The sequence below is a fragment of the Trachypithecus francoisi genome, unplaced genomic scaffold, assembly GCF_009764315.1.
Source record: "Trachypithecus francoisi isolate TF-2019V2 unplaced genomic scaffold, Tfra_2.0 Contig01585, whole genome shotgun sequence".
In the NCBI taxonomy this organism is placed as follows: Eukaryota; Metazoa; Chordata; class Mammalia; order Primates; family Cercopithecidae; genus Trachypithecus; species Trachypithecus francoisi.
The window spans coordinates 5,287,835-5,313,908 of record NW_022681444.1 but is presented as its reverse complement, the minus strand read 5'-3'; the positions used below and the strand labels follow the sequence as shown (position 1 = coordinate 5,313,908).

General features: G+C 46.6%; 1 protein-coding gene across 3 annotated transcripts in view; it reads right to left on the bottom strand.

Moving 5' to 3' along the window:
* STXBP1 (syntaxin binding protein 1) overlaps positions 1 to 26,074 on the bottom strand; it is an 89,025-nt gene that overhangs the window by 20,669 nt on the left and 42,282 nt on the right. For all 3 annotated transcript variants that reach the window (XM_033191716.1, XM_033191717.1, XM_033191718.1), the window contains exons 3-13: positions 23,569 to 23,650; positions 18,401 to 18,477; positions 16,507 to 16,585; positions 15,413 to 15,516; positions 12,956 to 13,104; positions 10,978 to 11,062; positions 10,068 to 10,198; positions 8,180 to 8,287; positions 6,128 to 6,188; positions 3,103 to 3,168; positions 1,611 to 1,691 (exon numbers count right to left, since the gene is read on the bottom strand). In XM_033191716.1, coding sequence (XP_033047607.1) covers positions 1,611 to 1,691; positions 3,103 to 3,168; positions 6,128 to 6,188; positions 8,180 to 8,287; positions 10,068 to 10,198; positions 10,978 to 11,062; positions 12,956 to 13,104; positions 15,413 to 15,516; positions 16,507 to 16,585; positions 18,401 to 18,477; positions 23,569 to 23,650 — 1,023 coding nt within the window. The remainder of the gene's footprint in view (positions 1 to 1,610; positions 1,692 to 3,102; positions 3,169 to 6,127; positions 6,189 to 8,179; positions 8,288 to 10,067; positions 10,199 to 10,977; positions 11,063 to 12,955; positions 13,105 to 15,412; positions 15,517 to 16,506; positions 16,586 to 18,400; positions 18,478 to 23,568; positions 23,651 to 26,074) is intronic.

The window sequence follows — 26,074 nt, the reverse complement described above, 5'->3', positions numbered from 1 at the left end:
GAAACAGTGAAGTGAACACAAGCTTCTGACCCCACTTCATGATGCAGGTGAGACTCAGATCCAGAGAAGGCAGCACGCTGGTCTCAGCCAACCAGGACTCAGCTGGAGCTTCCTTTGTGGCTCTCAGGAGGTTGCCTGAAGGCTCTCCTTTTTTCTCTCAAGACCCCAAGAGTCCATACAAATTCTGATCTCGAGTTCATAGTCTCTCTCCAGTCTGTGTCCCAGGAAGGCAGGACACCTCTCACAGGCCCCTTCACCTTTCAGTCCTACCACCAGCCTCAACAGACATTTGACTAGCAGGACATGATTTTAATAATGCAACTACTTCAACCATACTTTTGATCACTTCTGAAAATCTGTAAACTTCCAAAATTAATCCCAAGTTGCATTTTTACTGATTTAGGTATGACCTGTTTTCTAGATGGTCAAGTTCTTTTTGAGAGGACACCTTGTGTTTGCTATAATCCCCTGGAAAATTGATGGATTTTAGCAGGGCTGCTTCCCCTTATAAAATATTCAATGATACAGGACAGGGCTTACAATCCTAAGCTGAGCCTGTCGCATCAAACCAGAGGATTGAAATCTTAGCTTCACACTGAGATCCTGAATTTTTTTCTTCTATGAAAAGAGGCCAAGCTGAGGCTTTGGAATTTTATTATTATTTTTGAGATGGAGTCTTGTTCTGTCACCCAGGCTAGAGTGCAGTGGCGCAATTTCTGCTCACTGCAACCTCCACCTCCCGGTTTAAGCAATTCTCCTGCCTCAGCCCCCCAAGTCGCTGGGATTACAGGCACTCACTACCACGCCCAACTAATTTTTGTATTTTTAGTAGAGATGGGGTTTCACTGTGTTGCCCAAGCTGGTCTTGAACTCCTGACCTTGTGATCCGCCCATCTCAGCTTCCCAAAGTGCTGGAATTACAGGCGTGAGCCACCGCGCCCAGCCGGCTTCAGAATCTTTTAACTTTCTTCGCTTAGAAGTTGAACGATGGTTTTATAATGTTGCAACACTTAAAGAATTAGGATGAATCTAAGCCAGGATTAGTGACTCCACAAGACAACCTTAAAAAATGTCAGCACTGATTTCCCTTTTGCAGATGAAAAAAATGAAACACAAAGAAACAGACACATGAAATAATCAGTGACAGAGACAGAACTCAAACCCCAAATTCTCAATTTACAATCCTAATTGTGATCAGGGATGCTTTGAGCAAATTTCTGACTGCTACTGCTCTACCCTCTGTCAGGCTCAAGATCTCCAAAGCTGGCCTGGCCATGGCAAGAGTAGAATACATTCAGAATATAAAATTCTGCCAGCCCTGTCAACGTAGGGCTCAGAACCCCACACATCTTTCTTCAGTCATTCCAGGGAAAATAGAGCCTTTCAAAATAGGCATGCAAAATCCAAACGGCACAGCATTCCAGACCAATCTAGTCCCTACCATGGACAGTGGAACCACACTGGCTCCAGAGTTGAGACAGCACGATCTAGCAGGCCTTCCCGTCTCTATTTCCTATGATTCTGCAGGATGTTCAAGGTTAGATGTTAAAATTCTGCTGGGTAAATGGACCTGGCAAAAACTTGCCATGGCAGAAGGAGGAGAGTCCTACCTGCTCCACTCGGCAGAGTTTGTCTACGGTGCCTTGGTAATGCTTCATACAGTCCTCAGCAAGGTGCAGGTGGGTGGAGTACTAGGAAAAAGCACAACAGTTTGTGACCAAGGGACTAATCATGGATGCATGCAACATCTACTGAGCACCTACTACGTATAAAACACCACTGGGCACCAAGGAGTCTCTAGCCTCAGAAAGGAGATAAAACGTGTGTACAAGTGGGTACACAATCACTACAAAGTAGAAAATGTTACATGTCAAAAGAGAGGGACAAACCACATTCTAAAAGAGTTAAGAGGAAGGAGAACTCCTTTATGAGGGTAGGTGGCACCATGGTTTTTTTTTTTTTTTTTTTTTGAAAGAGTCTCATCTGTTGCCCAGGCTGGAGTGCAGTGGTGCAATCTCGGCTCACTGCAACCTTTGCCTCCTGGGTTCAAGTGATTCTTCTGCCTCAGCCTCCTGAGTAGCTAGGATTACAGGCATGTGCCACCAAACCCGCCTAATTTTTGTCATTTTTTTTTTTTTTTTTTTTTTGAGACAGAGTCTTGCTCTGTCGCCCAGGCTGGAGTGCAGTGGCTGGATCTCAGCTCACTGCAAGCTCCGCCTCCCGGTTTTACGTCATTCTCCTGCCTCAGCCTCCCAAGTAGCTGGGACTACAGGCGCCCGCCACCTCACCTGGCTAGCTTTTTGTATTTTTTTTTTAGTAGAGACGGGGTTTCACCATGTTAGCCAGGATGGTCTCAATCAACTGACCTCGTGATCCGCCCGTCTCGGCCTCCCAAAGTGCTGGGATTACAGGCTTGAGCCACCGCGCCCGGCCCGTTTTTGTCCTTATAGCAGATATGGGGTTTCACCATGTTGACCAGGCTGATCTCAAACTCCTGACCTCAGGTGATCTGCCCACTTCAGTCTCCCAAAGTGCTGGGATTATAGGTGTGAGCCACCGTGCCCAGCCAATGATGGTTTTATTACTACAATGCATCCACAAATTCTTTGATACTCCTCCTTTTAGGAGGCAGAGCTTCATTCCCTCCTTAACTGTAGGCTGGATTTAGTAGCTTGCTTCTAACAAGCAATGTGGAGGAAGTGATAATGCATGGCATCCAGGATCAGGACATAAAAGGTATTGTGACTTCCTCCTAGCACTCTCTCTCTCAGACGGCTCACTCTGGGGAAAGCCAGTGGCCCTGTTGGGAGGATGCTCAAGCAGCCCTGTGGAGAGGCCCATGTGGTGAACTGAGGCCTCCTGCCAACAGCAGGGGAATAGGAAGGAAAACATAAAGAGGGGAAAAGAAAGTGACAGGAAATAAGGTGCCTATCCCAGCCTTTCATTTTCTTTTCTAATAAAAATTGAAGATGACTAAAAATCTGCGATTTTCCATAGATTATTCCATAGACTATCTATTCCACAGAGTAGTGGGGCTTTGAGAAGTCTTTTTGCGGTTGCTTCTACTCAATGATTCAAACAGATGATTTGGGGCTGCCATACCTTGCTGAGCTCTTTCTGGTACTGAGGCATCTTTTTCAGCATCTGGGACAGGTCTCGCATGGTGGTCTGTAAGGGAAAGGAAAGCATATGGTGTCACTCTAATGGCCCTGGTGTCAGGAGGCTTTGCAAGGCTGGCGGGCACAGGACAGCTGCCCTCAATAGGGTTCCCAAGTGCACTCTCCGTAACCCTCAAAATGAATCTGTGAAACACAAGATCATGTGTGTTTAGATTTCCAGGCCTCTGGCTCAAAAAATTTTTTTTTTTTTTTTTTTTTTTTTTTGAGACGGAGTCTTGCTCTGTCGCCCAGGCTGGAGTGCAGTGGCCGGATCTCAGCTCACTGCAAGCTCCGCCTCCCGGGTTTACGCCATTCTCCTGCCTCAGCCTCCCGAGTAGCTGGGACTACAGGCGCCCGCCACCTCGCCCGGCTAGTTTTTGTATTTTTAGTAGAGACGGGGTTTCACCGTGTTAGCCAGGATGGTCTCGATCTCCTGACCTCGTGATCCGCCCGTCTCGGCCTCCCAAAGTGCTGGGATTACAGGCTTGAGCCACCGCGCCCGGCCTCAAAAATTTTTTTGATCCAAATATGATTGTCTTACAGGTTGGGAACTGAACTATGAAGTCTCTAGAAGTTACATTTTATTCTATGCTTACTGAACTAGAAAGCTGTTGAGAGCTAATTCTTGGTGAGGAAAAAAATCTTTCTATTCATTGCTTTTCTTCATCCTCAGCTCAAGCAGCCTTAGCATCAAGTTTGCACTTTCTCCTGGCAGAAAGACTGTGGGTGCGTGGACAGGAGAACAGGGAGGTCAGAGAGGGTGGGAATCTGCACCCGAGGGGCAAGATGGGTCTGTGTGCTTTCTAACTGTGTAGGCCATCTAATCCCATCCATTTATCCCACAAAAATTTACTGAATTACTACTATATACCAGGAACGATTAGGTGCTGGAGATACAAGGACAAAAGTAAAAAAAAGAATCTCTGATTCACGGAGAATCAGAGCATCCAGGAGAGGAGTCAGATAAAGCACTGCAGAGATCAGGGCCCTTCGAGAGGACTCACCAGGTAGTGTGGGTGCAGTGCACATGGCACAGACATCTGCCTAGTCTAGGTAGGGGACCGGGGAGGGTTTCCCTGAGGAAATGATGTTTGAGCCAAAGAACCTGGCCAGGTCTGAGGTAAGAGGACCCTGGCATGGCTGGAGCAGGAAGGCAGGGCAAGAAGGACAGGGGCAGAGATGAGACCAGAGAGAGGCCTGTGGGGCTCATGATCTGGGCTTTGGAAGGGGTGTAGGGGTGTGTGTGTGTGTGTGTGTGTGTGTGTGTGTTGCAGATGGGAGTTATTCTAAGGGGAACAGAAGTCCCCTTAAATGGTTTTAAGCAAGGGAGTAATACAACCAGAGTTGCAGTTGGGTAATTTCACTTCCCTTGACTAAGACAGGTGCACCACCTCTGATAAACAGGCAGGATATGGAGAGGCTTAGGTAAGGTAGTTTATAAATTCTAATTTTTCTTTTCTTTTTTGAGATGGAGTCTTGCTCTGTCACCCAGGCTGGAGTGCAGTGGCGCAATCTTGACTCACTGCAAGCTCTGCCTCCTGGCTTCATGCCATTCTCCTGCCTCAGCCTCCCGAGCAGCTGGGACTACAAGGTGCCCGCCACCACACCCGGCTAATTTTTGTATTTTTAGTAGAGACAGGGTTTCACCATGTTAGCTAGGATGGTCTCAATCTCCTGATCTTGTGATCCACCCACCTTTGCCTCCCAAAGTGCTGGGATTACAGGCGTGAGCCACCACACCCGGCCATAAATTCTAATTTCACTACAAGTTAAAAAAAGGTCTTGGCCGGGCGCGGTGGCTCAAGCCTGTAATCCCAGCACTTTGGGAGGCCGAGACGGGCGGATCACGAGGTCAGGAGATCGAGACCCTCCTGGCTAATACAGTGAAACCCCGTCTCTACTAAAAATACAAAAACTAGCCGGGCGAGGTGGCGGGCGCCTGTAGTCCCAGCTACTCGGAGGCTGAGGCAGGAGAATGGCGTAAACCCGGGAGGCGGAGCTTGCAGTGAGCTGAGATCCGGCCACTGGACTCCAGCCTGGGCGACAGAGCGAGACTCCATCTCAAAAAAAAAAAAAAAGGTCTCACAGTTTGTTCTTCTGGCTTAAAATGAATCATGATCCAAAACAGTAAATATTAACCCTCAGAGTAACAAAAAGCAGTTCTCTGTAAATATCAAAATCTAGGATTTTTTTTTTTTTTTTTTTTGACAGAGTCTCACTCTGTCACTCAGGCTGGAGTGCAATGATGTGATCTTGGCTCACTGCAACCTCCACCTCCCGGGTTGAAGCAATTCTCCTACCTCAGCCTCCCAAGTAGCTGGGATTACAGGTGCCCGTCACCATACCCAGATAATTTTTTGTATTCTTAGTAGAGACGGGGTTTCACCATGTTGGCCAGGCTGACCTCGAACTCCTGACCTTGTGATCCACCTGCCTTGGCCTCCCAAAGTGCTGGGATTACAGGCATGATCCACCACGCCCAGCCTGGATCTGTATCTTAAGTGTAAAAATGGCTGGGCGCAGTGGCTCACACCTGTAATCCTAGCACTTTGGGAGGCTGAGGTGGGTGGATTGCTTGAGGTCAAGAGTACAAAACCAGCCTGGCCAAGATGGTGAAACCCCATCTCTACTAAAAATACAAAAAAATTAACCAGGCGTGGTGTTGCGTGCCTGTAATCCCAGCTACTCGAGAGGCTGAGGCAGGAGAATTGCTTAAACCCAAAATGTGGAGGTTGCAGTGAGCCAAGATCCTGCCACTGCACCTCAGCCTGGGAAACAGAGCAAGACTCTGTCAATAATAATAAATAGTAATAATAAAAACAAAAGAAAAATAAGGCAAAATGATGTAAACTAAGAAAGGGATATGACCTTTCTAACCCACTAGTCCTATTCGGAGGAAGCAACTTCCCTGCTCTTAGAGAGAAAGCAGGGACTAATTTACTGGCATTTGAGTGCTGGCATGGGTTTACCTTCTCTCCAGTATTCATTCTCTTGCTAGAAGAAAAATCTTTCAGGGACCGGGTGACTTCCCTGAAAAATAAAAGGAGGCAGCTAAGTTTCACAGCAACACCATAGGCCTTGCTATGGATGCTAGAGGAGTCATGCAATTTTTCCTTTAGGAGTATGTGGTACTCTAAACTGGTTTTCCTGCCAGTAAGGTATGCATTTAAAGTTACTTTTTGCCAGGCGTGGTGGCTCACGCCTGTAATCCCAGCACTTTGGGAGGCCAAGGCGGGCAGATTACCTGAAGTTGGGAGTTCGAGACCAGCCTGGTCAACATGGTGAAACTCCGTCTCTACTAAAAATACAGAAATTAGCTGGGCATGTGGCACCCTTTTTTTTTTTTTTGAGACGGAGTCCAGCTCTGTCACCCAGGCAGGAGTGCAGTGGCGCGATCTCCACTCACTGCAAGCTCCACCTCCCAGGTTTACGCCATTCTTCTGCCTCAGCCTCCCGTGTAGCTGGGACTACAGGCACCCGCCACCTCGCCTGGCTAATTTTTGTATTTTTAGTAGACACAGGGTTTCACCATGTTAGCCAGGGTGGTCTCAATCTCCTGACCTCGTGATCCACCCGTCTCGGCCTCCCAAAGTGCTGGGATTACAAGCATGACCCACCGCGCCCGGCCATGTGGCACACTTCTGTAATCCCAGCTACTTGGAAGGCTAAGGCATGAGAATTGCTTGAACCCAGAAGGCAGAGGTGGCAGTGAGCTGAGACTGTGCCACTGCACTCCAGCCTGGGTGACAAAGCAAGGCTCAGTCTCAAAAAAAAAAAAAAAAGAAAGAAAGAAAAGAAGTTATTTTCTAAGAGAAAAGAGAGACATGTAGCTTTTCTAATTAATATTTGAAACCAGTGATCTCCAGAGTGGGGTGTACCAGATTATTCAAGGAGAAAAGAGAAGAAAATATTAGAATATCTGTGTTTATTTTACCTCATTCTTTTCAAATTTATGTTGGAATATAGTGAAACATAATTCATGTTTGAAAAATATACAAACATATATATATGTTGTAAATACACACATTAGTACAATAAAGCATGTTTTAAATTCATAAATACCTTTAATTTACTGAAATGTGGATTAATATCTTTTTTATTTTTTGAGTCGGAGTTTTGCTCTGTCGTCCAGGCTGGGATGCAACGGCGGAATCTTGGCTCATTGCAACCTCCGCGTCCCAGGTTCAAGTGATTCTCCTGCCTCAGCCTCCCAAGTAGCTGGGACTATAGGCACACACCACCACGCTCAGCTAATTTTTGTATTTTTAGTAGAGATAGGGTTTCACCATGTTGGCCAGGCTGGTCTCAAATTCCTGACCTCAGGTGATCCACCTGCCTCGGCCTCCCAAAGTGCTGGGATTACAGGTGTGAGCCACCATGCCGGGCCATGGGTTAATATCTTTTTAAGCTGAGCGATCAAAAAAGTTTAGAGACCTCTTCTCTAAACAACAGAACTATCCAAGGCTGTATTATTTTCTCACTCTTCCTTGGAAATTTCCTGAATATATCACTAACTCAGGGTAGCAGAATGTGTCTTTCTGAAAAAGCAGAATCATTATCTACAGTTTAAAGTTCTTACAACAATGTTTAAATATTAGAAAGATTCTGAAACATTTTCAGAGCTGGATACAGTTTAGTAAGGAGACATCAGCTATTGCTCAGGAACTGTAGGTAAAACAGGGAAGGTTGAATATAGCAGCTATAAAAAAGAAAATCCAATTGTATACTGTGGTGTTTAGGTCTAATGTTTGTAATGCATTTTGCTGAGAGAGCTACATATGTTTTCCAAGAATCCTAAAAGCAGCCCTAATACAAAATTGATTTTCTAACTTCACGAAGTCGGAGTAGCTCAAGCTCAGAGAACAGAAGGGATTTATCATTATGGGTTAGCATGTTGATGACTCTGCCAAGGAAACGAATTCACACAAGGATGAGCCCCCACGAGGTGCCCAGAGTGAGCACATCATCAACAGCAGCTGGGGAGAGGCGCCTCGCTGGAGAAGGGGGTAGGGGGCTCTTACTGGGACACCTCTGCGATGTGCTTGTGGCGCAGTGCTATCCACAGGTCGTCGTCCTCGTCCAGGAGCACCTCCTTCACCCGTGCCTCCCCGATGCCGCTTGTCTCGTACCTAGAATGGAGATGGGACTCAGCTGGAGCGCACTGTCTCCACAACAGTCATCGAACCCTCTTCAGCTTACAGCAGCAGCAGCTCACCACCCTCAGCTGTCAGATGTCCACAAGTGCCGTCACAGCAAGTCCCGAACATTGGACATGTCAATCAGGCCTGCTGTGGCAGCACTGACCCGGGCTGCAATTCCTTGGGTAGGAGAGACTCAAAGCTCTATTCAAAGTCAACCAACTTGAAATTCTGTCTTAAAATCTTCTGGGTCAGCTGATACAAGCTCCACCTGAGCTGCCTGTCCAGGGCATGAAGTCAGGTCATACATGAGTTTAGTTATTTATAGGGGAAAGGTAAAGATCATATCTGTCCCTCTGGAAAGGCACTGGGATGTCATCCTTAATGTGTGGTGCCTAAATAGCTTCCAGCAGCTGCCTGCAATGGGCCCTCGGCACCCATCACATGGGAAATCGCGAACAGCTGGAGGAAGCACAAATTATAGCTACCAACAGGGAGAACCGAGATTCACTCATATTTTTGGAATCTTCATTTTGAAACCACTATCTTTATGATGGGTGCTATTAAACGCCATGAGAACAATATCTGTTCTCATACAGTCTGTTTCTCATGCAGTGTGGTTCCATAAAAGGAAAAACTGGTTTTTAGAAACTAAATTTCTGATGATTGTTACCAAGAAAAATGTTTTTTATAAATGAAGAAAACAGCTTCTCTGTAAGGAAAGTTCAGTACGAAACTTCTGTTGATATATTTCATCATCATCATATTTCAGGATCTATAAACAAGAAGTTTCAACTCTGCCTCCAGAGAGGCAGAACCAATAAAACAGAAAATAAAAATTTCAACTCTGAATGAGATACACACATAAACACAAAATCAACATATTAACATAGCCAAGTAGGCTATGACCTGAGGTAATGTGAGCTGGGAAACAAAGACCTAAAGTGCTTGTCCTCCCCCAAAAGAGGACAGGTCATGAGTTCCTGCCTAGAAATGCCACGTGGATCTGTGGAACTCACAGAAGAACTTACAGGCTAATTTGCAAGGTTGAATCAATGAACCATTTTTCCTAGGGTTAAAAACACTCTTTTGCTGGGCACGGTGGCTCACACCTGTAATCCCAGCACTTTGGGAGGCTGAGGCAGGCAGTCAGGAGTTTGAGACCAGGCTGGCCAACATGGTGAAACCCCATCTCTACTAAAGATACAAAAAATTAGCCGGACGTGGTGGCGCACACCTGTAATCCCAACTACTTGGGAGGCTGAGTCAGGAGAATTGCTTGAACCTGGGAGGCAGAGGTTGCAGTGAGCTGAGATTGCGCCAATGTACTCCAGCCTAGGTGATAGGGCAAAACTTCATCTTAAAAAAAAACAAAACAAAAAACGCTCTTTTTCTGCCAGGCGTGGTAGCTCATGCCTGTAATCTCAGCACTTTGGGAGGCTGAGGCAGCCTGATCACGAGGTCAGGAGTTCGAGACCAGCCTGACCAGCACAGTGAAATCCCATCCCTACTAAAAAAAATACAAAAAATTAGCTAGGCATGGTGGCACACACCTGTAACCCCAGCTACTTGGGAGGCTGAGGCAGGAGAATTGCTTGAACCCAGGAGGCAGAGGTTGCAGTGAGCCGAGATCACACCACTGCACTCCCGCCTGGGCAACAGAGCGAGACTCCGTCTCAAAACAAACAAAAAAACCCGTCCTTTTTCTAGATGTATTTTTGGTTCATGTGCAGAGCCGCATGCACTCTGGGGTTTGTAACACTATACTTACTTGTATACATCATTTTCGATAGGCAGCAGATCATAACTCATAGCCTGAAAAGTCAATTCGTGGAGCACAGGGGAGCTGGGGTCAAAGCCTCGATCCAGGATCAAAAGCTGGGAGCGTGCCTTGTCTGGGCCCTGGGGGAAAACAGGGAGATGCTTCACAAGCCACTCAGCCAACTCCGGCTTCTCCACCTAGCAAATCCCTCTTGCAAAGGAGGGCAGCAGGAAGCGAACTCTGAGGTGCAAAGCTATTAACGCAGCACAGAAGTCTACCACTGGACAAGATCACCAAAAATACCCTAAAAGACTCCAGTGTTTCCATTTCATAGCAAGCGCATTTAGAGGCAGATATGAAATGCTAGGAGCTGAAGTGAGTTTCTGTAGGAGCATGCTGCCCAAGTTCAACTACAAATGGGGCAACCACCCTCCAGTGTGCCTGGGACTGAGCGGGTTCCCAGGACCTGGGACTTTCAGTTTTAAAATCAAGGTGGTGAGGAAACAGCTCTGTATCTTGATTGTAAGATGGTTACATGAACCTATCCATGTGTAAAACTGCACAGGACTGTACACAGAGCATGTGTAAAAACCAGTGAATGCTGAATGAGCTCTGAAGAGCGTGTCAGTGTCGATTTTCTGGTTTGCTATTGTGCTTCTGTGGGTTTTCCAGGACGTTGGCCATTCAGTGCTGCAACCAGGAAAGCCCTGGCAAACAGAACAAGTTGGTCACCCTGGCCACGCTGAACACACGTAGATCGCCCTGCCCCAGGGGCTTCGGGCATTTCGCTGGAGGCCAGTCCCCAGGAAGAGCAGCACTGACATACACTCTGTGGCAACAGAACCAAGCTGTCTCTGGGACTGTCACATAAACACTGCGGTCCTTGGTAAGAAAACAATGTGGTCCAAGCCAGACTTACCTCCCCCATTGTTGGGTCATCAGCTTTATAGGCATCAAGCTTGTCCTGGATTAGCTGAGCCAGCAGGGCATTGTCCTTGTATTCCCTGACAAAGGAGGAGTGACAGAGCATGAACCACCCAGCATCATGATGGTGCTAGCTGCCCCCGGGAAAGGAAGCCAAGCAGTGCAGGGGGTTAGGGGAGATGTGAGCATCGTCTGTACTGGTATTTTTACAATGAGAGTATAATTAGAAAAGAAAAGCAAAATAAAACACTTAGCTCAGTGCCTGGACCATAAGTAAGTGATTTTCTTATTGCTTTTTTCCAGAATGATCTAAGTGGAAACGTACATCTTTCCAAGCAGCTTCAGATAAACCATCACACTTCCACTGGGGGCCCTGACCAGTCAGTCAACCTTTTGCCACGATCAGGCCCCCAGCCTGACTCCCATGATTCTCACTTCCCTCAGTTCACATTCTCTTGGGTCTTGTATTGTTTTGTTTGTTGGAGAGTGACATTTCAGCTGGCATGGCCAGAACAATGTGAGAACCTTTGAACCTTTCCCCATGGTTGGGTCTGACGGCACTCCCTGGCCCCCACCTGACCTGATGCTGGGGCGGTGGCTGCCTGCCTCCTGGCCAGCGTCAGCACTGCAGCAGCCCCGCTACCTGCCTGAGCTCCTGCTGGTCAGTCAGGAGACGCCACCTAGGTCCCATTTCTTAACTGCCAGCCGGCTTTGTCATGAGTACCAACAGTGGAGGGAAGCCAGGCACTGGGACAGCAACCAGGAGGTGTTTTTCTATGGCCACAACTTCCAGCAGACGATGAGGTCACAGGAGGGGTGAACCCATGATCTGTGGCAACACCAAGCTCTTGGTTAACTCAGCACAATGCCTTGGTAGCCTAAGCCCTTCCTGCCCTACTCCCAACCTGCTGGCAGTTACGAGTCTACCTCTGCACCCTCTCAGATTCTGTCCTTACCTGTCCACCCCATTCCCATCACTCCAAGACCAGGCCCTTTGTTCCTTCTGCAGTGGCCTCCTGTTTAGCCACTCCTTGTGGTTTTTCCTTGCCCTGACTCCTGCTCATATTCCAGCCTTCACTTTCCCAGAGTGCTGTGGTCAACCCCCTGTCCAAATGCCCCAGAGGTTTCCAGTGATAACCACTGAAGGACATAATCCCAAACCTGACATCTGAGACCTCCAGAATTGGCTTCATCCCATGCCGCTGCCCTACACATACACTGTGCTAGGCTACCCGTCTTCCCCAAATGTGCCCCACATTTTCCCAACTCCAAGTTTTTGTTTATACCAAATGCAAGAGCCAACTGTACACACAAAATGATGGCCCCTCTTTCCTCATGAGCCTATTGTCACCTGTGGTCTGCAGACAGGCTTCACCCTTGGCTCAAAGGGCCCTCTCCCTACTGTGGTTGCCCCCAGCACTTGGCCTGTCCTGTCTCGCAGGGCCGAGCCTGCAGGGGTGCATCTCTCATGCACACACACACTGGAAGGCAATCCCACCCATCCTGCCTGATCATGGGCCGGGTCTTCAGCTTCAGGTGCCCCCAGCACTCAGCACACAGCAAGCAAGTGACGAATGTGTGGCTTTACAAAATCTGAGGAACATGTCCTTTGGAGAATTACTCTTTGTGTTTTGTCTTACTCTGAAACATCTTTAGTAAAGATAGTATTTGTCTTTAAAGATCAGAAAGACATGAAAAATGGTAGGCAGCCTGAGTTGCAATGACATAGAGGTTCACATTTTTGTTATTCAATAGTTGATTTGTGCTTTTTTCTGCATGTATTATTATATTTTGCTATAACATTTAGAAGATAACAAAACCATTGGAAGAATAATTTTAAGTGAGAGATGCTCAAATCCTGATCTTCTTGAGACAACTGTCAGAGGAACCTTAAGGCCAGAGGAGGAGTCCAGGCCAGCTCCTCGCTTGGGGGACACACAGGATGCCACGGGCAGAAAGGTGCACTGCCTTACCCCCGATACCGCACAGCCGGGTACTCCTTCAGGGTGGCACACAGGGTCGCAATCTGCTCTGCCAGGCGCTCCAGTATAGGATTCTTCATCTGAGCCTTGTGGGGACTGTAGAAGCTTTGGAAAGAGTCTGCAGAGTCCAAGGAATAGACCTGGGGAGCAGAAAAAGTATTAATACATATTGCGAACTATCGGAATATTCTCTGACCCTGGCAGTGAGTCTATAGAATATGTTCCTGTTTCTTCCACCAATATGTGCTGGGTGCCTACCACGTGCCCATGTGCTAAACACTTGGGAACTATTAGTGACCAAAACATCCCTGTCCTCAAGGAGTTTGCAATCTAGCAGGAGAAAGCAGGCAATAAACATAATGAAAAGCGAATTGCGTGGTCCTGAGAAACTGGCAAGTATATGAGAAAATATCAGAGCAGGGGAGGATGTCTAGGAGGGCTGGACAGGGACGACACCAGGACTCGCTGAGAAGGTGACATCTGAGCAAGGGCTTGAAGGTGGGATGTTTATCACCAACAGGGGACTTCCACATGCAGGGAACAGGTAGTGCCAAGGACCTTGGGCAGGTGTGTGTCTCGGGTGCCTGGAGAACAGTGACAAGGCCAGGAGGACAGCAGAAGGGGTTAATGTGAGACTACACTGGAAATTGTAAGCTTAGTTTCAATAAATAAGAGACAAGCCAGATACTGTGTGTGACTGCGGGCAAATAAAGGAGCTATTTATGGATTTAATAATACCTTATTTTCAGTAGTATGTTCTAAGTATTTGTCTTTTCTTTCTGTCTTTTTTTTTTTTCTGAGATGGAGTCTCGCTCTGTTGCCCAGGCTAGAGTGCAGTGGCATGGTCTCAGCTCACTGCAAGCTCTGCTTCCCAGGTTCACACCATTCTCCTGCCTCAGCCTCCCAAGTAGCTGGGACTACAGGCATCCGCCACCACGCCCGGCTAACTTTTTTGTATTTTTAGTAGAGATGGAGTTTCACCGTGTTAGACAGGATGGTCTCGATCTCCTGACCTCATGATCCACCCATCTCGGCCTCCCAAAGTGCTGGGATTATAGGCGTGAGCCACCATACCCGGCCATATTTGTCTTTTCTTTTTCCACTTCTTTTTTTTTGGAGTGTGCTAGAAGTTGAAGATTCTCTCTTAAATGACTGAGTCTTCCAGTTATCAGTATTCTCTTAAATTCTCATTTATATAAACTACCTTAACCTTAAAAAATGGTATATAAAAAGAGTTTATTACTTTCTCAAAATTTCTGAAATATAATATTGTTGAATATGCTAAAGCTGGATTTTGTTCTGTCCTCGTAGGGACGGAACATACAGAAGAAAAAAAAAATTCCTTTCCCCAAGCAGGTGACAGGCTTTAGGCCAAGTGAGAAGGAAGCCTGTTTTTTTTTTTTTTTTGAGACGGAGTCTTGCTCTGCCACCCAGGCTGGAGTGCAGTGGCCGGTTCTCAGCTCACTGCAAGCTCTGCCTCCCGGGTTCACGCCATTCTCCTGCCTCAGCCTCCGAGTAGCTGGGACTACAGGCGCCCGCCACCTCGCCCGGCTAGTTTTTTGTATTTTTTAGTAGAGACGGGGTTTCACCGTGTTAGCCAGGATGGTCTCGATCTCCTGACCTCGTGATCCACCCGTCTCGGCCTCCCAAAGTGCTGGGATTACAGGCTTGAGCCACCGCGCCCGGCCTGGAAGCCTGTTTTTAAATGTTCACACTACATCTTATGCGTCTCTCTTTCTCTGAGAATAGGTCACTCTCCGGTGTCTCGAAGCTGATCTGTAAAGATCCAATATGCCACAATCATCTTTTAGCTCCATAAAATGCATTGAAGTCCTGTGGTTTTTGTTTCCTTGTTTGGTAAGAAAAGACATTTTAACAACTCTTAAAATACCAAGACAAGTTGTGTCTGTTCTCTCACAATCAGCTTCACCTTTATTTGTTTAATAATTTTGTTTGTTTCCAACGGAGCAATTTATGAGCCTGGCATTTGGCACTTGAAGTGTTAACGGCTAATGACGAAGGCTGCCATCTGCTCTTTCAGCACATGACAAGCTGAGGTTATCTCTACCTAAAAAACAGTCTCCTTCACAGCAGATGGGATGCTTCTGCTCCCCTCCCTCGCTCTCCTTCCAAGCTCGTTTCTGATTGGCTATTCTGTGGTTATTCAAGGAGTCAGCCGACAAGAGTGAGCACTGAGAGCAAGGATGAAATGCACACAAAGAAAGGCACAAGGCTGATGCAAAGTCAGAAACAACTGGAGAGTAAGATGAGGGCAGGGGGCAGGCCCTATGGAATACTATTTCCATTCAGTAAACATTCACTTATAACCTGTTATTTGGCAATTCACAGCATGGTACCTTCCCTCCCCCATTCTTTAGTAGGTCCCACCCCACCCTCTCAGAATAGGAGAGAATACAGATTTCCTTCGCACCCCCTACTCAGGCTCACCTGGGATTCATATGGGAGAAATGCAATATTGATTTCCGTCAGAGTTTTGATGACTTTGGCTGCTCGAGATTTTACCAGTTCATTAAACAGGGCATCTGGACAAGCTGCAAGCATGACAAAAGACAGTTGGCTTTCCTGTCCATTTGCTGGTTCATTTAATAGCTGTACACGTACAGTGGGCTCTTCATTTTATCAGGATTTTTTTTTTTTGAGATGGAGTCTCACTCTGTCACCCAGGCTGGAGTGCAATGGCGTGATCTTGCTCACTGCAACCTCTACCTCCCGGGTTCAAGCAATTCTCCCACCTCAGCCTCCTGAGTAGTTGGGATTATAGGCACCTGCCGTCATGTCCAGCTAATTTTTGTATTTTTGTAGAGACAGGGTTTCACCATGTTGGCCAGGCTGATCTTGAACTCCTGACCTCAGGTGATCCACCCACCTCAGCCTCCCAAAGTGCTGGGATTACAGGTGTGAGCCACCACACCTGGCCAAAATCATTCTTCTTCTATATCCTTTCCATTTTCTCAGCGGTGAGTGCCGTGGGAGTTTATCCCTAGAGAGAAGATCTCTGGGTGAATTCTTACTGTTTTATACTCTGTAGCTATCCAGGTCAATTCATCTCCCTCTGCTTCTCCGCCAGAATCTGAGCATAAAATCCCCACAACATAAGAAAACTAATTCCATGGTAATGACGCAGGTTCTATTTAATTCAAAGACTACTGGATTGGAATATCTTTGTAGTTGAAAAATTGATGGAAACATACTACAGCATACAGTGCTGACTGGAAGTCTACATAATGAAATGCCAAGCCTCAGGAAGGTCATTCTCAGCACCAAGCCTGTCAGTCCTGAGAAGAAGTGCTTGTGTGCTATTTTTCAGCAGGAAGGACTGCATGATCTAGTGGGTTTGTATTTGGTGCACTTATTTTTGTCTCTTATGCAATGTGTCTTCTGAAGAGAAACTAGCAGATTGGGACAAGCATGGTAACAACCCATTTCTTCCCTCTTGACCTGCCTTAGTTTTGGCTCAGCCCAGCTGTGCAGAAATGCTAACCTGCCTGACGGGACTGGGGACAGCTCTCGGTTGTACTCACAGTCAGTGAAGAAGACGTGTGCGGCCCGGTATTTAGCAGTCGGCGGGTCCTTAAAGTCACTGATGAGAGAGTGGACGGACTGTGGACAGGGGGAAAAAAGAGAGACCTGAATCCAATTCTAGAGCCAAATGGGACCTGTATCTGAACTGAGTTAAATCCAATGGCTTCAAGACACTTGCACAAAATCAGGGGATTTTTGATGCATAATTCTAACACTCATGTTTGGCCACAACCAAGTCCTGAGGACTTAAAATTAGTATTATTTCAGAGTTTAGATGAACAAAGGCCTTCTTAGCTCATTCTGGAATGACAGTATCAGTTCTCTGGAGCCATGTAATTAGTTGTTAGGAAGACACCCACAAAAAAAGGAAATTGGGCAGAAACCTTCCAGGAGATTCACATTGATGACCTTTTGGCAATTTACTTGTATCTGTAGAAACTCATATGTAGGCCAGTTTTCAAAGTGGAAAGAAAGTGTGAAAATTGGAGGAAATTTATATAGCCTAAGACACCTAAGGCTGGTGTGGTGGCTCACGCCTGTAATCCCAACACTTTGGGAGGCCAAGGCAGGTGGATTGCTTGAGCTCAGGAGTTTGCCACTAGCCTGGGCAACATAGCAAGACCCCCATCTCTACCAAAAATTAGCTGGGCATGGTGGCGTGTGCCTGCAGTCCCAGCTATTTGGGAGGCTGAGGTGGGAGGATCACTTAAGCTCCAGAGGTCGGGGCTGTAGTGAGCTGTGACCACACCACTGCACTCCAGCCTGGGTGATGGATGAGACCTGGCTCAAAAAAAAAGGCTGAGCCTAGTGGCTCACGCTTGTAATCCCAGCACTTTGGGAGACTGAGACAGGTGGATCACTTGAGGTCAGGAGTTTGAGACCAGCCTGGCCAACATGGTGAAACCCCGTCTCTAATAAAAATACAAAAATTAGCTGGGTGTGGCAGGGGGGTGCTTGTAATCCCAGCTACTCGGCAGGGTGAGGCAGGAGAATCTTGAACCCGGGAGGTGGAGGTTGCAGTGAGCTGAGATTGTGCCACTGCACTCCAGCCTGGGCAACAGAGTTAGACTCTGTCTCAAAAAAAACAAAACAAAAATGACAAAACAAAACAAAACCTGCCTAAGACAACTATTACCCAAAAGCAAGGAGTTGGACCTTGTTTGGAAGGTGATTTGAAGTAACCTCCAAAATTATAAGACAGGTAAATCTGAACAGTAACTGGATATTGATAAAATAAAATGAAAGCATAAGGCCGGGCGCGGTGGCTCAAGCCTGTAATCCCAGCACTTTGGGAGGCCGAGACAGGCGGATCACGAGGTCAGGAGATCGAGACCATCCTGGCTAACACAGTGAAACCCCTTCTCTACTAAAAATACAAAAACTAGCTGGGCGAGGTGGCGGGCGCCTGTAGTCCCAGCTACTCGGGAGGCTGAGGCAGGAGAATGGCGTAAACCCGGGAGGCGGAGCTTGCAGTGAGCTGAGATCTGGCCACTGCACTCCAGTCCGGGCGACAGAGCGAGACTCCACCTCAAAAAAAAAAAAAAAAAAAAAAGAAAGCAAGCATAAAATACCAAAGTCTGGAGGTGGACTGCTAATGAGACAGAGTGGGTCCTACCTGAAGAGGGAGTGCAAGGGGGAAAACTAGAATGATGCAGGGCCATGGAACACAGGCTCTGGTTTTCTGTACAGCTGCTGTGTTTAAGAACGTTTAATACATCACTTCTCACTGCATAAACACCACCCTCCGCCCCACCCCATTGTGGATTGCATGCTTAAACAGAGCAGTGTGTTAAATGCGTGCTTAACCTAGAAATGTCAGACAGTCTGTGACACATAAATCCCAAGCCAGTTCATCTAACCTTAGCCAGAGTCCTCCTCTGGTGGAAGGTTTACCTTCTCGGATGGAGTGATGAGATACACAGCCTCCAGGCTAGGGAGTGGCTCTCTGCGCTTGTTGATATCTTCCACAACTAGACAACAAAACAACCCACAGTGAATAAGAAAACATGATGGGTGACCATAAAACCAGAAGCAATATAGACAGGCTACCTTCAGACTGTTGCAGATAAATATCTACAGTGGGGGGGAAACAATCATTCACCCATTCCTTAAGGTTACCACGTTCCTTGGGAGTGAATTCCATGGTCTCAACATGCCCAAGATGTTAGAATCTGAAATCCAGGCTGGGTATGGTGGCTCATGCCTGTAATCCCAGCACTCTGGAAGGCTGAGGGGTGGGCACATCACTTGAGGTCTGGAGTTCAAGACCAGCCTGGCCAACAGGGTGAAACCTCATCTCTACTAAAAAACTACAAAAATTAGCCAGGCATGTTGGAATGTGCCTATAATTCTAGTCACTCAGGAGGCTGAGGTGGGAGAATTGCTTGAACATAGGAGGTGGAGGTTGCAGTGAGCCAAGATCGTACCACTGGACTCCAGCCTGAGTGACAGAGACTCCATCTCAAAAACAAAAATAACAACAAAGGAAAATCTGAAATCTTATCACACTAGATATTTCTCACTTCCCATTTCAGTTTAAGTAAATTCACTGATCTGTTCTGAGACAAAATGGAAAATGCTATCTAATTCTGTCAAGAATGGGTCCTCTGCCTCTTCTTCCGCTTTGTCTCATCTGCCCTAGACAATCCCAATTCCTTTAGAATTTCCATGTTGGGTTTATTTATCAACAGCTGGATAGTTTCATTGCTCTCCTCTGCATATCAAATGAAGGCATTCCAACCACATCCTCTATACAATATTGCTTCCTTCAACAGCGCAAAGATTAAACATTCTATTTGGTTAAAACAAACCATGGGCTTTGGTTTGCTTGTTTCCTCTACAGTTATGTCAGTGACTTCACCTGGAAAGAACAGCGTTTGGGAGAATCTTACCAATCACCTGGTAATGCTTAAAATGTGTTATCTACTGTCTTCTGGCATGGAGGGAGCAAGGCAATTATACAGGTGCCATTCTTCCTGTGCAGATGATTTAAGTAGATAAAAGCATCACTTTAAAAGACTGTAACATTGATAAAGACTTGGAACATTTATAAAGACTTTCACCCCAAATAATGTTCAAATTAATACCAAAATCCCCAAACATCTACTTTACCAGTGGTTATAGATTTTTTAATTTACTAGGCCACTAATACTTGCCCCCAAAATATTTCAGAGCTTCAACATAGGGTTGCTAACTTTTAAATTTTGCTAAGTAAGAACACTTTTTTCTTTTTTTCTTTTTGAGATAGTCTTGCTCTGTCGTCCACGCTGGAGTGCAGGGGCACGATCTCAGCTCACTGCAACCTCCACCTCCCAGGTTCAAGCGATTCTCCTGCCTCAGCTTCCTGAGTAGCTGGGACTACAGGCACATGCCACCACGCTTGGCTAATTTTTGTATTTTTAGTAGAGATGGGGTTTCACTATGTTGGACAGGCTGGTCTCAAATTCCTGACCTTGTGAGCCGCCTGCCTCCACCTCCCAAAGTGCAGTGGCCAGATCTCAGCTCACTGCAAGCTCCGCCTCCTGGGTTCACGCCATTCTCTTGCCTCAGCCCCCCGAGTAGCTGGGACTACAGGCGCCCACCACCTCGCCCGGCTAGTTTTTTGTATTTTTTAGTAGAGACGGGGTTTCACCGTGTTCGCCAGGATGGTCTCGATCTCCTGACCTCGTGATCCGCCTGTCTTGGCCTCCCAAAGTGCTGGGATTACAGGCTTGAACCACCGTGCCTGGCCGCAGGACATTTTTTAAAAACCACTTTTAGGGGTAGGAGAGAGTCTGTGTATAGTGGAGCGCTCTGAATCCCCGTCTCCCACAGGAAGTCAATTAATGATTCAAGAGATAATAGAACAAGCATTTATGTAGAAAAATCAAAAAGATGACCAGAATGAAGAGCGACGCGGCTGTCTCTGGGGTAATGGACCCCGAGGATGGGAGATGGGAGGACAGGGGGTTACTGTTCTTTTCTTAGATCCTTGTTAGCTCCATTTGGTGTTTTTCCCCTTTACTTTTGTGGGTTGTTTTGTTTGTTTTTGCTTTGATAGACGAAAAAAATAGTTTCAAAAATTCAATGAAGAAAATAACATCGTAAGCTCAAAATAGGGGCAAGCCTAGTCTTAAAACTGACTTGGGGCAGGGCACGGTAGCTCACATCTGTAATCCCAGCACTTTGGGAGGCCAAAGTGAGCAGAAAACTTGAGGCCAGGAGTTGAAGACCAGCTTGGCCAACATGGTGAAACCCTGTCTCTACTAAAAAAAAAAAAAATATATATATATATATATATATATATATATATATCTCCAGGTGTGCTGGTGCCTGCTTGTAATCCCAGCTACTCAGGAGGCTGAGGCATGAGAATTGCCTGATCCCAGAGGCGGAGTCTGCAGTGAGCCAAGATTGCACCACTATACTCCATCCTGGGCAACAGAGCGAGATTCTGTCTCAAAAACAAACAAAAAACACACTGACGGCCGGGCGCGGTGGCTCAAGCCTGTAATCCCAGCACTTTGGGAGGCCGAGACGGGCGGATCACGAGGTCAGGAGATCGAGACCATCCTGGCTAACACGGTGAAACCCCGTCCCTACTAAAAAAAAAAATACAAAAAACTAGCCGGGCGAGGTGGCGGGCGTCTGTAGTCCCAGCTACTCGGGAGGCTGAGGCAGGAGAATGGCGTAAACCCGGAAGGCGGAGCGGGCAGTGAGCTGAGATCCGGCCACTGCACTCCAGCCCGGGCGACAGAGCGAGACTGCGTCTCAAAAAAAAAAAAAAAACAAAACACACACACTGACTTAGATCACTAAATGACATAAAAGTCACATCAAAAATTGTGTATGTGTGCCAGGTGCGGTGGCTCACACCTGTAATCCGACCACTTTGGGAGGCCAAAGCAGGTGGATCACCTAAGGTCAGAAGTTTGAGACAAGCCTGCCAAAATGGTAAAACCCTGTCTCTACTAAAAATACAAAAATTAGCTGGGCACAGTGGCAGGTGCCTATAATCCCAGCTACTTGGGAGGCTGAGGCAGGATAATCGCTTGAACCCAGGAGGCAGAGGTTGTGATGAGATAAGACTGCGCCACTGCCCTCCAGCCTGGGAGACAGCAAGACTAGGTCTCAAAAAAACAAAACAAAACAAAACAAAAAACTGTGTATGCCATTTACAGGACTAGGCTTCTGCTGATAGATACACTGGATCTGTTTTTTAAAAATGAAGGAATCACATCCATGTGCAACCAAAATGAATACAGACACATGTCTTATACCCTTTAGAAATGTTGACTCAAAATGGATCACAGACCTAAATGTAAAATGCAAAATTATAAAACTCCTAGAGGATTACATAAAAGAAAAGCTAGGCAGCCTTGGATTTTGCAATGACTTTTTAGATATGACACCAAAGTGACAATCCATGAAAAAAAGAATTGATAAGCTGGACTTCATTAAAATTAAAAATTACTGCTCTGTGAAAGATGCCATCAAGAGAATGAAAAGACAAGTCACAGACTGAGGGCAAATATTTCCAAAAGACACATCTGATAAAGAACTGTTATCCAAAATATATGAAGATCCTTTAAAATTCAACAATAAGAAAACAAAGAACCCAATTAAAAAATGGGCCAAAGACCTTACAGACACTGCACCAAAAAACAATCTACAGATGGCAAATAAGCATGTGAAAAGACGCTCCACATCCTAGGTCATCAAGGAAATGCAAATTAAAACAACGATACCGTACCACTACACAGCTAGTAGAATGCTCAAAATCCAGAACACTGACAACTCCAAATGCTGGTAAGGATGTGGAGCAACAGGAACTCTCATTCACTACTGCTGGGAATGCAAAATGGTGAGCCCCTTTGAACACTGGTTTGGCAGTATCTTACAAATCTAAACACACTCATCATGTGATCCAGCAATCATACTCCTTGTTATTTACCAAAAGTTATAGCACACATTCCAAAGCGTGAACAAAACATAAACATACAAATAACTATAAGGCAAATGTCTAAATAAGCACCACCCCAGTTAAGAAACAAAAACCCAATCAGCACCACGTAAGCGCCCTGGCTCCAGCTCACATTCCCCTCTGTCAACGCCATTTCCTCTCTTCCCTGCAAACAGAACCATTATCCTCCTTTGAATGGTGAGCTCTTCTCTTGAGGTTTTACCCCCTACATCTGCATTTTAAAACAACACAGCTGAGCTCTGCGGTCTGAACTCTGTGGAATGAAGGCTCACTCTCAGTGGTCTTGCGTGTGTTGCTGTCTTTGCTCACCGTTGTTTATCAGATGCATTCATGTTACTGTGAGCGCTCAGGGCTCGCCCATTTTCATCCCTGTAGAGTGTTCTGTTGTGTAATTGCACCGAAACTGACTTAACCATTCTACACTTGATGTATGTTTTGGTTGTTTTCCACTTGGGGCACCTATGAGCAACACTGCACATGTATTCCTGCACATGTATCCTAGGCACACATACCTGAGGTTGTCTAGGACATACACCTGACCACAGACTTGCTGGCTCACGGGACATGCATACCTTCAACTTTACTAGACACTGCCAAGTGCTTTTCAAAGGGGCAGACATTCCATCACATAGGAGTTTCCATTTTTCTACCTTCCCACCGTCACTTGGCACTCTCAGAGATTAAATATTCTAATATTTTGAATCTATATTGGCATCTCACACTCTGGTTTGAATTGCATTTCCCTGACCACTAGTGACAGTGGACAATTTTCATAGATTGATTGGCCATTTGGATTTCGTCTTTTGTTAAGTGCCTGCTCAGAACTTTTTTTCTTTTGGGTGGGCTGCCTTTTCTTTCTTGATTTAACCTTTCTTTTGGCATTCCTTTAACACACATTGAATGAGCATCTAGCCCTGGATTTGGTGCTAGGGATTCAGTAATGAACAAGACAGCCTTGGGACTCTCAGGAGCTTCTGGTCTTAGCACACAGGTTGCTGGAAGAATCTAAAATCAAAGGAGATAATAACGAATAGGAAAGAGCTAAGCCCGCCACAGAGAGAAGGCTCCAGTACTGCTCAAGCACAGAGAGCATGCTCACTTGTTATGCCCTCGGTCATGATGTCTGTCATCTTGCAGCAGGAGGACAGCATCCTCATGCTTAACTGATCCACCACCAGCACCTGCAAGGAAAGAAAACAGCATATTGGCTGCATGGCATCTGCTGTGGTTCTCGCTCAGCTTACCCCATTAAGACACCAAAAGGAGCTCCAGAAGTGCAGAGTACAGAAGAAGCCATATTTCCTATGGACCAGAAGCCCCAGGGGCTACATGCTCGCTTGTACCTCCCACACCCTAACCTAACCTTCTAGGAGTTAGAGTTTCCTCTCACTGACCTAATTTTATAAACTTAAAAAAAAAGTTTTTATTTCCCATAATAAAGTAAATACCCATTTAAAAAAGATAAAAAATCAGTTGGGCATGGTGGCTCATGTCTGTAATCCCAACATTTTGGGAGGCCGAGGTGGGTGGATCACTTGAGGTCAGGAGTTCGAGACCAGCCTGGCCAGGATGGTGAAACCCTGTCTCTACAAAAATACAAACATTAGCCAGGTGTGGTGGCTCACACCTGTAATCCCAGCTACTCGAGAGGCTGAGACAGGAGAATCGTTTGAACCCAGGAAGCGGAGGTTGCAGTGAGCTGAGATCACGCCATTGCACTCCAGCCTGGGCAACAGCAAGACTCTGTCTCAAAAATAAATAAACAAATAAAGGAAAATATCATCTACAGCTCCAACATTCAGAGATAATCATATTAGTGAGTACTTTTTCAGGGCATACACTTGTGTTTAAGGGGAGAGTGAACACTACCGCCTGCACATGGGGTCTGGTATGTGGGGACTTAATGAAAGGCATCATCAGAACTGTGCCACTAACACACATGTCAGCTGGGACATAGTGTACCTCAGTCTAGGCTGGAAGAACAAGAATGCTCCAGTCCTGGCCCAAAAGCTTCAGACCTGCAACTCTTCAGCTAACCTTTCTTATCTTCATTCAGCCCACAGTGGAGAAGAAGCTGGCAGTTAAAACAAGGCTATTTCTCCTCCCTTTTTGTAATGCTATAAACTGAGAAGGAGGCAATAGGAGGAAGACACATCAGGGCAGATAGTGTGGATGAGAAAGCTTTCTGCTGCAGTACAAGGGCCAATTAGTTTTTATTATACAAGGCAGCTTCCTCAAGATTGGTTTGGCCGGGCGCGGTGGCTCAAGCCTGTAATCCCAGCACTTTGGGAGGCCGAGACGGGTGGATCACGAGGTCAGGAGATCGAGACCATCCTGGCTAACACGGTGAAACCCCGTCTCTACTAAAAATACAAAAAAAAAAAAAAAACTAGCCGGGCGAGGTGGCGGGCGCCTGTAGTCCCAGCTACTCAGGAGGCTGAGGCAGGAGAATGGCGTAAACCCGGGAGGCGGAGCTTGCAGTGAGCTGAGATCTGGCCACTGCACTCCAGTCCGGGCGACAGAGTGAGACTCCACCTCAAAAAAAAAAAAAAAAAAAAAAGATTGGTTTAAAATTCACATGTCTACAAGCCTGTCACTGATGGGAAGGGTAAGAGAGAAAGGTATGCTAAAGAGTTCCCATTGGGCTGGGCGCGGTGGCTCACGCCTGTAATCCCAGCACTTTGGGAGGCCGAGACGGGCGGATCACGAGGTCAGGAGATCGAGACCATCCTGGCTAACACGGTGAAACCCCATCTCTACTAAAAATACAAAAATTAGCCAGGCGCAGTGGCGGGCGCCTGTAGTCCCAGCTACACGGGAGGCTGAGGCAGGAGAATGGCGTGAACCCGGGAGGCGGAGCTTGCAGTGAGTGGAGATCACGCCACTGCACTCCAGCCCGGGCGACAGAGCGAGACTCCGTCTCAAAAAAAAAAAAAAAGAGTTCCCATCGGACAGCCTCCCCTTGTGGGTGGTGAGGACAGATGTGATGGTTAAAACAAAGGCCCCTGGTGAGACTTCAAAATCCTCCCATACTAATCAGCTCCGTTGTTCCTAGGCCCAATGCACTTGAAACTGCATGGGCTTTTGACTGCAGGAAAACTTAAGGGCTTTCTTGGCTGGTATAAATCCTTCAGCAACATGCAAAAAAATCAAGTAAAACTGCACACTCTTCTGGCCAGTATAATTCTCAACCTCAGACAACCAAGTAGTCCTTAAAATGCTGACTTCATGCATAGGGGGCAGCAGGTGCCACTCCTGTACCACCCACTCCAGGAACCCGGCCCACTCTCAGTTTGATTGGCTTAAATACTTCTTTCAAGTACACTATAGTTTCCAGCATTGCTCTTAATGTTATATGAATAAACGAGCTTACTATTTTTGTCTTATGTAGTTTTTTTTTTTTTTTTTTTTGAGACGGAGTCTTGCTCTGTCACCCAGGCTGGAGTGCAGTGGCCGGATCTCAGCTCACTGCAAGCTCCGCCTCCCGGGTTCACGCCATTCTCCTGCCTCAGCCTCCCGAGTAGCTGGGACTACAGGCGCCCGCCACCTCGCCCGGCTAGTTTTTTGTATTTTTTAGTAGAGACGGGGTTTCACCGTGTTAGCCA